The sequence below is a fragment of the Pseudorasbora parva genome, chromosome 3, assembly GCF_024679245.1.
Source record: "Pseudorasbora parva isolate DD20220531a chromosome 3, ASM2467924v1, whole genome shotgun sequence".
In the NCBI taxonomy this organism is placed as follows: domain Eukaryota; kingdom Metazoa; phylum Chordata; class Actinopteri; order Cypriniformes; family Gobionidae; genus Pseudorasbora; species Pseudorasbora parva.
The window spans coordinates 20558024-20573764 of NC_090174.1; the positions used below are offsets into that span (position 1 = coordinate 20558024).

General features: G+C 43.8%; 1 protein-coding gene across 1 annotated transcript in view; it reads right to left on the reverse strand.

The window, feature by feature from the left end:
* The window catches only part of krt1-c5 (keratin, type 1, gene c5), a 16478-nt gene extending 1060 nt beyond the window's left edge, over window positions 1-15418 (reverse strand). Inside the window, exons 1-7 of the mRNA XM_067438059.1 lie at window positions 15023-15418; window positions 14834-14916; window positions 14558-14714; window positions 12611-12775; window positions 12348-12473; window positions 9456-9673; window positions 9317-9342 (exon numbers count right to left, since the gene is read on the reverse strand). Of these exons, the coding sequence (XP_067294160.1) occupies window positions 9317-9342; window positions 9456-9673; window positions 12348-12473; window positions 12611-12775; window positions 14558-14714; window positions 14834-14916; window positions 15023-15418 (1171 nt within the window). The remainder of the gene's footprint in view (window positions 1-9316; window positions 9343-9455; window positions 9674-12347; window positions 12474-12610; window positions 12776-14557; window positions 14715-14833; window positions 14917-15022) is intronic.
* Between the last annotated feature and the right edge of the window lie 323 nt (window positions 15419-15741).

The window sequence follows — 15741 nt, forward strand, 5'->3', positions numbered from 1 at the left end:
ATAAAACATCCTTTCAGCAAAATTTAAACAGTACAATAATTGTCAAAACACTTGAAAATGCAAATATCTAAAATGTAATTTACTATATTAAGCCAAATAAGTTATATAGGCTATCAAACCATTAAGCCAGGAACAGTTATATAGTAAAATATTTGTTATTAAATTAAACATAATGACACAATTGGACTCAACTTGACATTTTACGTTAAAATATCCCTTCATTATACTGTATAGTTGACAGTTTCCTGAATGTACAACAGTGTTGTTTCATTGTTTTTACTTATTTAAAGGCGCAATATTTAATTTTCGCCACTAGAGGTCCCTTATTCAAAACAAAAAAGGCGTAGATTGATGACGCCGTTGATGAGTGTAGATACACCGAGGCCAGCGAAGCTTTTATTTTGCACTGCAGTCAATCACTTCTGCTCTTTAAGTTTGGTAATAGCTGTTTCACATGATTAAAATAAAAATAACCCTACTAAATACATTTGAGTGTGTTGAGTGGGTGGGTATGGTGGCCCAGTAGTGCAGCAATACTAAATTAAAGGTAGGGTAGGTACGAATGATCTAAAACACTTTTGTCCAAATTTGTATGTCAAAACATAATTAAAATGTAAGTACTCTAAAAAATAAAGTATAAAAATCGAATGACTCTAGACTTTTTAATCTGCAATAAACACTGCTCATTATTTTCATTCGGGGAAGAAACAAGTGATTGGCTTGGGCGACTGTCACTCTCTCTCGCTACCATGGCAACCAGCTTTTGCTACAGGATCTGCCCACACATGCGCGCACTAAGGGTTGAACGACTTCCATTTTTTTAAAGTCGACATTTATGTGATGAAAGTCGAGTCGACGTCGACTAGTCGCTGATGACGTCATAAATGAACAAATAAGACTGAACCTCGAGCTGAGACTCTAACTCGGGTCTTCTTGTTCCCAGGAAAACTATGGCATATGACACAGCGCTGCTCATAAGGTTATTAATCCTACATAGCAGCTTTTGTATCAGTTCTTTTGTCTTATGGTCGTTATATTTCTCACAGATTTCTGCTCTTTCTGAATAAGATACAGATAAGTAGCACAAAGATTAAATGTATATTTAGTGCATTAGTGAGTGATTGCGTGTGAATTAATTCTGCCTGCAGCGTCTCTCTACTAATAGTGAAGCTGTGAGTTTTAGTTATCAAGAAATATATGCTAGAACTTTTCAGTTTCTAAGCTTTTTTACTGATAGATCACAGAACAGTGTTGATAGATTTCTGCTACTGAATGGTTTTGTCAGGCACGCGATCTCCACGTGATGTGCGATCGGCTATGTGTGTGTGTGTGTTCCAATGCAGCATTAGTTTAGCGCGATGAAAAACTTACGTGTACAATAAGCCTGCATTCTCCTGATCAATTTTGAGGATCCAGATGGTATAATCAAACATGTCTTGTTGAGAGCTCTCGAAGTATGCATTTATTTGTCATTTTTATGCAGCTTTCCGTCCACTGGAGGGTGCCTATTCAAAACAAATCGTAGTTTGATGACGCAAAGTGTGAGCGCAGCATCTTGGGAGATGTGGTCTTCTCATCACAGCCGGTGGAAAATAGGACTCGGGCAGAAATCACGTTCATGCATGCGGTTATTAACGTTACTGTAGTCTAAAGCAGAGCAGGACCGAGTGTTATGGACCTGAGCACAGCTGCTGGAGCGATTGTTAAACGAATACCGGGACTTTTATTATGACGGGACGGGACACAGTCGCTGTTCGCCTGCACAGATCCGCTCTTCCGGTTATGATTTTGAGGTAATGTAGCTCTGTTTATCATATTAGATACATTTAAGTGTGTTTAAAACGATGTTATGACTTTACTCCGTGCTTTCACTTGTTCACACTGCTAAGAATAAAGCGCTCCTGCCAAATAAAAGCCGAAACCCAGGGTAACGCAGATATGACGCAATTGACAGGCGACTCCCTCAAATGCAATGCTGAAACGTCCCTGTCCTTAGTTAAAATAGCAATTTTCTCACAATTTACAAATAGTTGGAAACTTCTGGGATATTGTAGGTACTCAACTGAAAAAATATATAACACCGGCCTAGTGGTTTTTGGATATTTTACTGCAAAAATACTACATAGTGCACCTTTAACTGTTCAAAACAGAGCCTGCATGTCAGGAAATTGTTTATCCTGTTGCGCCCTCTGTAGGCCAGCGACTAGTCGACGTCAAGCTTAAAGCGTCATGACAGAGCATTAAGGTCGATTAGTCGGTGTAACCCCTAGCGCGCACCCCTAGGAAGAGCAAAAGCATTTAAAATGCACAGGGCTGGGTTTTGCAGTCAGCGAAGGCAAACAATGCAAAAAGGAAGACAGAAGGCCTACATGTAAAGGCAATGCACAAAAGTCTTTGGATAAACAAAGAAATCAAATGCGAGTAAATATCAGTGTGGCTTTCCAACGATGGCGAACTGAGGGGCCTCAAGGGGCTGAAAAACGACTCATTGATGGCTGTATTTCTGCTGGACAGGTAATCTTTCATTTTGATTATAAATTTTTTCGGTTTATGTTTTTATGAAGCATGTATCAAGAGCACACGTAGCTGCCTAATATAGCATAACATAACATTACTTAGCATAAAGTTACAATATTATTCACTTAGCCATTAGTAGAGATGATAAATACTCAATATGTTTAGCTCAAGTTGATTGCTGTCATGTTGAATTTCGCAAAATGTAACTTTAGATAACAAAATGCATGTGTAAAAGCTAGTACACCACATCCAGGAACTTTTTTAGAACTAAGTTAGCTTTAGCTACTACTAATCAACAATGCTTTCATCATGGAAACCCTTACATGCAAAACACAGTATATGTTATGAATCGTACACGAAATTCATCTTCACAATATAACTGATGTTATTGGGGGGAAAAAATTATCAATGCTACCCGTTTTTAGCTTTGCCTTATAAATATAACTAGCTCGTTGCTGAATTAAACAAAAATATATTTTAAACTTTATCGATATTCTAGCTTGATAGTGAGTACTAAAAGACATCTTATTTGTTTATATTCATACGGATAAAGTTAGATTTTTTATTACATGTGATTCTGACATGATGTCACTACATGCACACCGCTCCTCTCCGGTAAATAATGCGTCTTCCAGCTGATTGGTCGATGAAGCGTTCATGTGTTTTGGGGGCGTAACTTTGGAAAGAGCCCAGAAGGGAGAAGGTGGAGTGAATGGAAATAATGAGCTGTCTTACCTACCCTACCTTTAAACCACAGCACAACGAAATCGCCACAACACAACGAAAACAAGGCACAACACGGAAATGCTCCACAAGGCGAGCGACCACAAGGGGTTCTTGGAGTGCAATAGTTTTCCTTGCCATTGCTCTATACATTGGTCAGTTTTAAGTGTGTAACCATTAAATATCAACATGAAATATAAATTCAAAAATCACCCACATACTTTATAGCTGCATATTTATTCTCAAAAACGCTTTTACACGCTGTCGCAGCACTTGATGCCCAAGGAAACGTCTCGGGTTACTATTGTAACCCTTGTTCCCTGAGAGGGAACGAGACACTGCGTCGTCGAGTGACGACACTCTGGGAACGCCCCCAGCGTGACGGCTCTGAAGTATGAATGAAATCAGTCACCAATCCGATTGGTGCAACGTCCTACGTAGTAGGCGACGGCGTAAGCGGAAGCTATAAGAAGGCGCCGCCCCAAACGAAAGACAGCCTTTGCGATGAAGCGAGCGCTCTACGTGTAGGTGTGGCGACGAGACGCAGTGTCTCGTTCCCTCTCAGGGAACAAGGGTTACAATAGTAACCCGAGACGTTCCCTTTATCGAGGGAACTCAACACTGCGTCGTCGAGTGACGACACTCTGGGAACGTCAATACCCACTATGCCACACCGAGACACGCACGTCCTGGTGTGAAGCTGGAAACCAGGCACACTCAGGACGCAAGCACTCTAGCACCCAGCGTAGCCGGGAGGTCCAGCTTATAAAATCTTATAAAGGTGTGTGGATTAGCCCATCCTGCCGCCTCACAAATCTCAATAAGTGAGGCTCCCGAAAGGAGGGCCACCGAGGAGGCCAAGCCCCTCGTAGAGTGAGCCCTCACGGCTATGGGTGAAGGCAGATTGCGCACCCGATAAGCCGTGGCTATAGCCTGCACGATCCAGTTACTAATAGTCTGTCTCGCCGCAGGCAACCCTTTCTTAGGGGGGCCAAGCACACCAAAAGCTGGTCCAACTTCCTCCAATGAGCTGACCTGTCCAAATAAAATCTCAATGCCCTGACAGGGCAGAGCAGGTGCAGCCTAGCTTCCTCTGCCGTCGCGTGAGGCGGAGGATGAAATGCCTGAAGAAACACCGACCCCATCCCCGTAGATGGGACCCTGGGAACGTAGCCCGGTCTGGGGTACAAGATAGCTTTCACCCCGCCAAGGGCAAACTCCAAGCAAGTTGGCGTTACCGCCAAGGCCTGAAGGTCCCCCACTCTCCTCAGAGAAGTGATAGCGAGGAGAAAAGCTACCTTGAGGGTCAGATTTCTCGCCTCAGCCGACTCTAATGGTTCGAAGGGGGCCTCAACCAGCCCTTCGAGAGCCACTACCAGGTCCCCTTTAGCTGGGACTCTGGGATAAGCCGCAGGCCTCAACCTCCTAGCCCCACAGAGGAACCGTACTACCAAGTGGTGTCTGCCCAGCGGGCCCCCTTCTAAAGGCGAGTGGAAAGCCCCTATGGCAACCACATACACCTTCAGGTGGATGGGGTCAAACCGGCGGAGGAACGGTGCTGGAGGAACTCCAGCACTGAGGCAACTGCACAGTTAACTGGGTTCACCCCCCCCCCCCCCCCGTTCTCTACACCAGCTAGTGAAGACATACCACTTAAGGCTATACAGTCTCCTCGTAGAGGGAGCCCTAGAGCTGAGAATGGTCTCTACGACCTATTGTGGCAGGCCATTCCCTGGGTACTGTGCCCCCTCAAGGGCCAGACCCAGAGATCCCACAGCTCTGGCCTGGGGTGGAATTTATCATTCCCCCTGCCTGAGACAGCAGATCCCTCCTCAGAGGGACCTGCCATGGGGGGGCCGCCACAATGTCGGAGAACCAAACTCGGAACGGCCACCGGGGTGCCACTAATAGGAGGCTGATGCCCTCCCGGCGGACTCGCTCTAGAACTCCCGGGAGCAGAACGATCGGGGGAAATGCGTACAGACGCCGCCTCGGCCACGTCTGTGTCATGGCATCCAGCCCCAGCGGGGCCGGAGCCTGAGGGCGAACCACAGCGGGCAGTGGGTCGTTTCTAGAGATGCAAACAGATCCACTTCCACCGGGCTGAACCTCTCGCATATGGCCTCCACCACCTCCGGGTGGAGCCGCCACTCCCCGGGCCTCAGCCCCTGCCTCGACAGGACATCTGCTCCCTGGTTCTGGTCCCCTGGGACGTACATCGCTCTGAGAGACGACAGTTTCCCCTGGGACCACAGGAGGATCTGATGCGCCAACCTGCATGGTGGGCGCGACCTCAGACCCCCCTGGTGATTTAGACACGACACTACCGACATGTTGTCGGATCGTATCAGGACATGGTAGCCGTGGAGGTCCGGGTTGAAAGCTCCTCAGAGCTTTCTAAACCACCAACATCTCCAGGCAATTTATGTGCCAGGAGGAATGCTGGGGCCCCCACAGACCTCTCGTAAACCGGCCTTCCATGACCGCGCCCCAGCCCGTGAGGGAGGCGTCTGTTGAAAGGATCTTCCTGCAACATAACGCTCCTAACACTGGCCCTTGGGACAGGAACCTCGGATTTCTCCATATGACGAGGGAACGAAGGCATCTGCGCGTTACCCTGATCATACGGAAAAGTTTTCCCCTCGAGGAGAACCCCTTGGTCCCTAGCCACCACTGGAGGGGCCTCATGTATAGCAGGCCGAACGGAACCACATTGGACGCTGCTACCCTGAGTCCCAGCAGTCTCTGAAACTGCTTCACAGTGCGGCTGTGGCCTAGCTTCATTCCTGAGACCTCCGCCAGTATGGAACCCACCCGTGCGGGAGACATGCTCGCTCGCATCGAGGTTGAGCCCCATACTACACCGAGGAACATGGTCCTCTGGGCGGGTGTTAACACGCTCTTGGCTGTGTTCAGTCTCAGCCCCAAGCACCTGGGATGGGCTAAAACGACATCTCGATGCCGAATCGCCATCTCGCGCGAGGGGAAAGAGCTAGGCCGAAAGGAAGCACCCGATATTGGTACGCTTCGCCCCCGAAAGCGAACCTCAGGAACTTCCTGTGGGCAGGAAGGATGGAGACATGAAGTATGCGTCCTTTAGATCTATCGTGACGAACCAGTCCTCGAACTGGATCAGCTCACGGTCATTTGAATTGTGAGCATCTTAAACCTGAATCTCCTCAGAGACCGATTCAAGTACCTCAGATCTAATATTGGACGTAAGCCCCCACCCTTTATGGGAACAATGAAATAGCGGCTGTAAAAGCCCGACTCCCTGTCTGGCGGAGGGACCTTCTCTATCGCCTCCTTGACCAGCAGAGACTGCACTTCTTGTTCCATAACCTGCCTCTGGGCCGGGGGGACCACGGTCCAGACCACACCGCTGAACTTCGGTGGTGGAGCTCTGAACTGTAATCTGTACCCCCTTCCCACTGTACACAGGGCCCCAGCAGAAATATTCGGGAGGCATAGCCATGCGCCGAGATATTCCACTAGGGGAACCAACCTCTCGGGGTTAGTCTCTGGTACCCACCGAACCCCCTGCCCGACCCCCTGAAGCGGCCACCCGGCAGAGCTTAGTCGGGAAGGATTTTCGGTGTGCGAACGCAGTCGCTGCCCCGCTGCAAGTCTTTCTAGAGGCAGCTGGAGCAGCATGCGTCCGCTGGAAATCGATGTGGCCCGAGCGTCGTAGACGGCGGATCGCAGCATCGACTTCCAGAAAACTCCACAGGGGAGGCGACCTCGATCGCTCCCCGGGAGAGGGGGCTGGCCCGCAGGCCACTGGGCTGGGTACACCCCAGTCCAGACCACACCGAAGAATTCGGTGTTGGAACACTGAACTGCGGTCTGTACCCTCTGCCCACGGTACACAGGGCCCAAGTAGATATATTCGGGAGCATAACTATGCGCCGCGATATTCGACTAGGGGAACCAGCCTCTCAAGGCTGGTCTCTGGTACCCACCGCGCCTCCTGCCCGACCCCCTGAAGGGCCACCCTGCAGGGCTTAGTCGGGGAGGATTTTCGGTGCGCGAACACGTTCGCTGCCCAGCTGCAGTCTTTCTAGAGGCGGCTAGAGCAGCATGCGTTCGCTGGAAGTCAATGTGGTCAGAGCGTGTAGACGGCGGACCGCAAGCATCGACTTCCAGAAAGCTCCACAGGGGAGGCGACCTCGATCGCTCCCCAGGAGAGGGGCTATAAAAAGCCCAGTGAACACAATTGGATGATAGGCTGATAATCTAACTCCTCAAAGTTAGATAAATCCCATTTAATTCCTCAGAATTAAATGCCCCTAATCATCCCTCAGGTGCACATGGTCTGAATAATAGGCTGAATAAACATACCCAACTCCTCAAAGTCAGATAATGTTTAATTATAATTCCTCAGAATTAATACAGCCATAATTCCCAGACGATACTGTTTAAACATGTATTTAACGAATCGCCATCTACACGCTGCCTCAGCAACGCGAGATTCGACTCGTTACAACATATTTGGCTTTCATCCCTCGAGATGAAAGACCACAGGCGCGAGGCTGAAACACTCGAAACGCACGGCTGTACGCTGCGAGATACTCAACAAACACAGCCAGCACCCTCAGGAGCTGACTGCACTCGCGCCAAACAGTATCACATGTGCACCGATGGCGTGTGTTCACTAATATTACAGACCGTAATCTACGCGCTGCCTCGGCAACGCGCGATTAAGCCTTGCATTATGAAGCACAAGCTCTCATTCTACTTCGCTACCTCGATACTGAGCACGTCTAATTCCTCGGAATCGGACCGCTCAAGCATCTAATTCTCCATCCCGGGGGAAAAAGCCACAGCGTGGGTTTCCACACGAGAAATGAGAACATTGGCCAGCTACAGACAACCCCCTCGAGAGCTGCCGGCGCGCCTTTATTTTATGAATGAAGTAGCGTATTTACTGGCTTAACGCTTCGACAGCCTCAATGCTGTGCGCGTCCGATTCCTCAGAATCAGACGGCTCGAGCATCGGGTTCTCCGCCTCGGAGGAAGAAGCCGCAGCGCGGGCTTCCTCACGAGGCGGAAGAGCGTCTGAATCATCGGACGAGGATTGGGAAGATGCCTCCGCATGCCCGCCTCCCGTCGCGAGACCCAGTTGTGAGCCCCATGATCTACGCCGCCGCGCTGCCTCAACAGACGCGGGACCGGATCCCTGGGGCTTGCGAGCCCGGCCGCTCTCCTTAGACACGGCCAGCCGTGAGCGCAGCACCCGGAGCGGCAGCTTCCCGCTGCAGGCGGCACCCTCAAGCGCTGCCCGAGCGTGCTGCGCCCCGAGACACTATACACACAGCCGGTGTGTGTCCGAGCCCGAAATGAAGCGCGGGCACGGGTGCACACACCTCCTAATCAGCCCGCTTGTTTTAATGCGGTGACAGACATACAATATCACACAGAGCGCCTCGCTGAAGAGCAAAGACTGTCTTTCGTTTGGGGCGGCGCCTTCTTATAGCTTCCGCTTACGCCGTCGCCTACTACGTAGGACGTTGCACCAATCGGATTGGTGACTGATTTCATTCATACTTCAGAGCCGTCACGCTGGGGGCGTTCCCAGAGTGTCGTCACTCGACGACGCAGTGTTGAGTTCCCTCGATAAAGGGAACATCTGCCAATTCCACCATGCAGTTGAAACATAATTTGTATGAATTAAAATTACTTTTAACATTTAAAAACGGACATGTTAAAATTCCACAGCTTTGCTGAATTCTAAAAAACTGATCTAATAATGCATGATGAAATGGCGTCATTGATGGAGACACTGGCCGTTATATTATAAAATTGCTTTCTCTGGATTTAAACTGTTGGAAACTTGTCACAGGTCAACTAAATATATAACATGGTTTTTGCATATTTTAATCTAAAAATTGTGCCTTTAAAAGCTATGACAAAATTATGATATAGTTATTTCAGATAGTAGGACAAAAGTATTACATTTTAAGAGGGTAGAGGTGGATTTAACAAAACCCCTGCTCGAGAAAAGCATCAACATTTTTAAATAAAACTGAATATATCTTGAGACTTAGTCTATATAGAAATATCCATTCACACTTACTTTTAGGAGTGGGCATCTCTTTTATCCTGAAAAACAAAAAAGAAACAAATGTCACATCTAATTTGACATGTCAGCGAGGCTTCATCTGTCAATGGAAAACAACATTTTTCAGCTTTGAGAACCCTCTCTCAGTTCTTACACTTCCTCTCCATCCAGCAGCCTTCGGTAGGTGGCAATCTCCAGCTCCAGATTCTGTTTGATACGTAGTAACTGCTCGTAATCAGTTTTGATTCTTTGCATGTCCAGGCGCAGCTGTGAGAGTTCGTCCTCCAGCTGTGCAAGTGTGCTCTGAAGACGCTCAATCTCAAGCGTGTACTTCTGGTTCGTCTCTCCGAGGTTTCCCTCAAGAACACCAACCTGAGGGGAGCCAAAACATGAAGCATCGATTGACTGATAGACAACTACTCTTTAAGTGTTTGTAACTTTTCTCATTTGATTGTTTGTTCATTTATTGTTGGATAAGTGTGTCTTTGTAGTGCAGTGGTGTGTATTATTAGTTTTGGTTTATTATCACGGTGTGTGTGTGGAGGAGTTAGCATTTGTTTGGTCATTGCCACGTTGTGAGTGAGCGTTTGTTGGGGGCGTGTGTGTACTTGAGACTGTGATAATCCATTTAATGTTTTAGGAAATAACTGCCCTGTCTCTGCCGGATCTATAACTAGTATATGTCAACTATTTGAACAACCTGCTGAAAGGTCTTTATCACCTGTCCAGGTGTTTTTAGACTGTCATCGTGTATTACAGAGTGATTTATTACACAGGAGTAAACATTGTTTGCATGAGGAAGAACAGCAGATGGAGGGGACTGTGGTTTCCTGTGCTGAACAGCTAACCTTGACACATTCTCTGGATATTGTTTGTTAACAAAATATGACTAAATGATTGCAGATCTAGTTAGAAAAAATCCAAAAAAGGTCAAAAGAAAAACACTGCAAGATGCCTCAAACAGCTCACTGACATATTTGACCTATAACCACAGATTTGGAAAAGCAGTAATTTAAATATTTCCAATGAACAATTTTTCTGGAAACGTTGTTGTTTATTTGTACATAAAATGTTCTCAAAAATACTGAATATTCTAGGGACAATGTTTTTCTTATTCCCAGGGAATGCAGATCTGGGAAAAATATTCAAAAAACTCTCCTTCAAAAAACAATTTCTTCATTACATTTCGTTGGGATTTTCAGCCTAGAGTTAATGGACCCCATGTGGGCAGCAAGTTTATCCATTTAGAAAATGGCAACTTTTTTCCGTCGGCCTTAGTACACAATGTAGTTCTACCGCCAGATCTGGAGATCAGCTGAAAGGATTCAAAAATGATAAAACTCAACTGTTTAACTCTAGTGTTCCTTTAATCTCAAATACAGATACACTGACTAATAAAAAGTAAATATTGTCCAGATAATATTTTAACAATTTGATTTAATATGATAATGTAAAAGTCAATCATTTAATTTTTTTAATTTTTTTAATTTTTAAGTCTTTTAAGCCAGTTATTTATATATTTTGCACTAGTGTCAATATCAGTTTATTTTGCCATTAATTTTCCATTCCAGTGAGATTTTTGTATGCAGAAGGAGTCTGACAACAGCTGTTTGATCCACACGGAGATCTAATCTCACCATCATCGAGTCCGTCTGTGATTACATGAAGAAACTGAAAAAACTTAGACAATACCTCCAAGATGCTTGAAGAAACCCTCCTGCAAAGCTACAGTACTGTGGACAGTTTTAGACACTTGTTTAGAAAGGCTGTAAAGTGAGAATGCTTTCAAAAATAATGTCATAAATAGATTTTGTTTGTGAAATAACTCTTAATAACTAAATTAAATCAGTGTTTGGTGTGACCACCCTTTGCGTTTAAAACCACTTTCGTCCTGGTACACTTGCTCAAGTTTTTCAGGGAGCTTTGCAGGAGGGTTTCTTCAAGCATCTTGAAGATGTTGTCACACTTCTTGTGGATTTTGTCTTTTTTTTCACAGACAGACTCGATGATTGTGAGATTAGATCGCCGTGTAGATCAGCTGTTGTCAGACTCCTTCTGCATACAAAAATCTCACTAGAATGGATTATTACAATTAATGGCAAGACAAATGTTTAAACATGTAAACTGATATTACCTACTGACAAACTATTGCAAAATATATCAATAACTGGTATAAAAACATTTTTGGGAGGTGAAAATACTAACGTGCCTAAAACCTTTGCACAGTACTGTATATTAAAAATATAAATAATATGCATTGCAAAGGAATAAATTTGGACAACTTTAAAGGCAATTTTCTCAATATTTAGATTTTTTTGCACCCTCAGATTCCAGATTTTTAAATACTTGTATATCGGCCAAATATTCCTCCTATTCATTTATTCCTAATATTCCTATTCATATCCTATCGTAATTAGGATTTATTTATTCAGCTTTCAGATGATATATAAATTAGTTTTAAAAAAAATGGACCCTTATAACTGGTTTTGGGGTCCAGGGTCTCACACACACACACACACACACACACACACACACACACACACACACACACACACACACACACACACACACACACACACACACACGTCTGGTTCACTATCTTTGTGGGGACTCTCCATAGGCGTAATGGTTTTTATATCGTACAAACTGTATTTTCTATCCCCCTACAGGGTTAGCTTTCTGCCCCTGCCCCTAAACCTACCCATCACAGGAAACATTCTGCATTTTTACTTTCTCAAAAAACTCATCCTGTATGATTTATAAGCCTTTTGAAAAGTAGGGAAAGCTGGCTGGTTCCCGCAATGTAGGTAATCTCAGGTTTTACTATCCTTATGAGGACATTTGGTCCCCACAATGTAAAATAAACATGGGCACACACACAGGTTTTGCAGCATGACGAGCCAAACAACTGGAAACTTTATGAAAAAATAAAATGGGGGACACTTTGTACCTGGAAATTATGGGGATGCAACTATCCACAATGTGTTCGCCGCCGGTGTTCTGAAATCAAACACTGGCATGTAATAGGCTCTTAACTTCACATCACCTGTTTGCGCAGACTGTCCAGTTCCACCTCTAGCGCCTGCATGAAGCGTCGTCTTTCATTGAGCTCACTCTGAGCACATCGCAGAGCCTCGTTACTCTCCTTCACCTCCGACTGCACGGCCTCCAGCTGTCACATATAAACCCACCACACGTGCTTATTGTGTTACAGAACACATATTCGCTCAAACACACCTGTGTTTGCAGTGAAATCATCAGTCTATAAATAGATGATCAGGGTGTGCTGGCTGTGGATTGTACACTGACCTTCTTCAGATACCACATCTCAGTGTCCTCTTTGTTCTTCCGTGCGATGCTCTCGTACTGCACCCTCAGCTCTGCCATGATGGCTCCCAGGTCTGGGCCCTGGGCTGCGTCCACCTCCACGTTCACTTGCTCGTTGGCTAGACGGGACTTCAGAGAGCTCTTCTCCTTCAAGGAGACAGAACAGTTATATACAATCTCACCAGACAGTATGTATACACTTAAGCACTTAAAATGTATACATTGCATTACACTCTTGACCCTCCTAATGCATTCATCCGTTTTGACCCAGAAGAGGAAAAGAAAATCAATAGTTTTAGTCGAAAATGAAACTGAAAAAATGAAATGTGTTAAGACTGTCAAAATACACATTTATTGTTTCAGATTTTTTTTTTAAATATAAAAATGTAAGATATAACCATTTAAAACTAAATAGTTATTTTTCCGTTCAGGTCTGGTTTGATTCGAAAGTACACATGAAATGATGCTGATTTATTTTATTTATTTTTTACATCTATTAGAAGATTTACTTCTGAAAAATTACTTCTGTAAAATACATTTAGCCTCTTTTCTACACTCACGCACATTTTTTCCTTCCCATCGGAAATGCAATTTGTTTATGAACATGCTTGCACTCAATCATTTCTGAAGTTAAAATAAATCAAATTTTCTTTTTATAAAAAAGAATGTGTAGCTTTCATAAATGTAGACCGTTTTTGAGCAGTTATGAGTTCAAAGTTATTTAATTAAATCCAAGTCAATGTAATTCATACTGGTATTCTCATATATGCTCATACATTTCATATAATGATAAATTCAAACATAATTTCTAAGAAATATTGATAAATATATTTTATTGCATTTCACTGGTTTTCGATGAAGAAAACCAGTGAACCCAAAAAATGTTACAAATGTTCATAAATTTGTTCAAATTTAAAAGAATTTCTCAATATTATTTTATATAGAAAAGGGGTAAATAATTAAGTAATAGCATGATAAAAACATGGTAACATTCAAAACTAAACATTTTGCGCATTTATCATTAATGAGAAGTTACTAATCAGACACACTATAGTTTATATTATATATATATATATATATATATATATATAAAACAATGATATCCATACATTTCTATTTTTGTACAGTTGCCTCTCTTAATTGTCAACATATTGCTCAACAGATGCTCATTGTAAAGTCATGAATGCATTTAGGGCTTTAAAACTAAAGACGGAAAAACCCACAAAACCTTCAGCTAAAATTAAAACAGAAAAATAAAAAAAATAAAAATGTGTTAAAGTCTAAAAAGAAAACTATAATAGTATCTCAAATATTCTAAAATAACACTGGTTTATGGTTAAATGCTACATTTCAGTGGAGCCACACCTGTCTGTCCAAACATTTCTTTCTTTACTCTATATCTTAATGGACATGGGGTGTGTGTGTGTGTGTGTGTGTGTGTGTGTGTGTGTGTGTGTGTGTGTGTGTGTGTGTGTGTGTGTGTGTGTGTGTGTGTGTGTGTGTGTGTGTGTGTGTGTGTGTGTGTGTGTGTGTGTGTGTGTGTGTGTGTGTGTGTTTACGTGTGTATTTTACACACTGGTTATCTAAAGAAAACAGTTTGATATGGGTGTTGCTATATGTGCTATATTGATATTTAACTACTGTGAAGGCAACATGATCTTGCTCAAAACATCGATGTAATAGGATATTCCAACTAACATCATCATCATGTTTATCTGCCTATTGCAGTTTTACATTGTTGAGAAGTGATTAGGAGTAGGGCAATAAATATTAACATATGTTTTATATTTTTCTAAACATGTAAATCCTTTTAAGGTGCTGTAAATAGGTCCATATTGTACAGCATACAAAAATGGATGTACAAACTTTATAAACACTGAATATAAAAAAAGAGCATGTTTTTTTTTTCATGTCAGTTGTGTGTTTAACCTCATCATGGTTCTTCTTCAGGAAATAGAGCTCCTCTTTCAGACTGTCCAGGTCTCCTCTGAGGGTTGCGATGATTTGATCGTGATCAGATTTGGCTCGTCTCAGAGCATGGCAGTCTCTCTCAACCGACTGGCAAAGGGTAGCTTCTGCCTCCCATCTGTTTATAAAAAAAGAATATACCAATTAAACCTAGAAATTACAACAAAATGGTAGAATGCATTTCATAATCAATCTTTCTCAGGGATTACAAGAAGGAACAAAAAGAGCAACACTCACTTGACCCTAAAGTCATCTGCTGCAAGCTTGGCATTGTCAATCTCCAGCATTATACGAGCGTTCTCCAACGTCTTTTTCCTCACCTAGAGAGCAGAAGTTTGTGTAACTGTCTGTAATGACACCACTGATCATTCCAGTCTACGAGACAATTTTAACCAAAGCAGTAAACATTCCACTAGATAATCGAACCTCTAGTCCGATCGCATGTGCTTGAGCCATCAGTCCCTCAATGTCGTGACCCTTGGGTGATCGCTCGAGCATCAACTGTTTAATCTTCACCTCCAGGTCAGCGTTAGACTTCTCCAGAGAGCGCACCTTTTCCAGATAGCTGGCAAGTCTGTCGTTTAGACCTTGCATGGTCTCCTTCTCACTGGCACCAACTCCCAGACCATTCACCGAGAGGTTGCTTAGGAGGTTTAGGCCATTTCCCAAAGAGGTGGAACGAGACAAGGACAGGCTACTGGTTGAGGAGAGGGACACTGGGACTTTGGAGCGTCCTCGAACCCCAAAATCACGCATAGACATGCTGGAGAAAGACGACTGCCGTCCAAGAGTATGACTGTGCATAGAGAAGCTGGAGGTCATTGTGCTTGCAGAACAAGAGTTTCTGTATGTGATCTGTTGGTAAATGCATATTCATTGGCTGTTATACTCTGAATTCAGCTTGTAGTTCATTTATGTTATATGGAAACTTTAAGAAAACCCAGAATCCAATTAATTCTCCATTTTTACCTGCAGTGAAGAATTGCATTTTGCAAATTTACAGATTGTAACAAAATTTGTGACAAAATCACTTTACATAACAAAAAAAAAAAAGGTAATTTGGTTGAAAACAAAGAAGAAACTTTGTAAATATAGAATATAATACTTACATGTATTGTATCCAAATGTAGTGCAGCGCCTGTGTG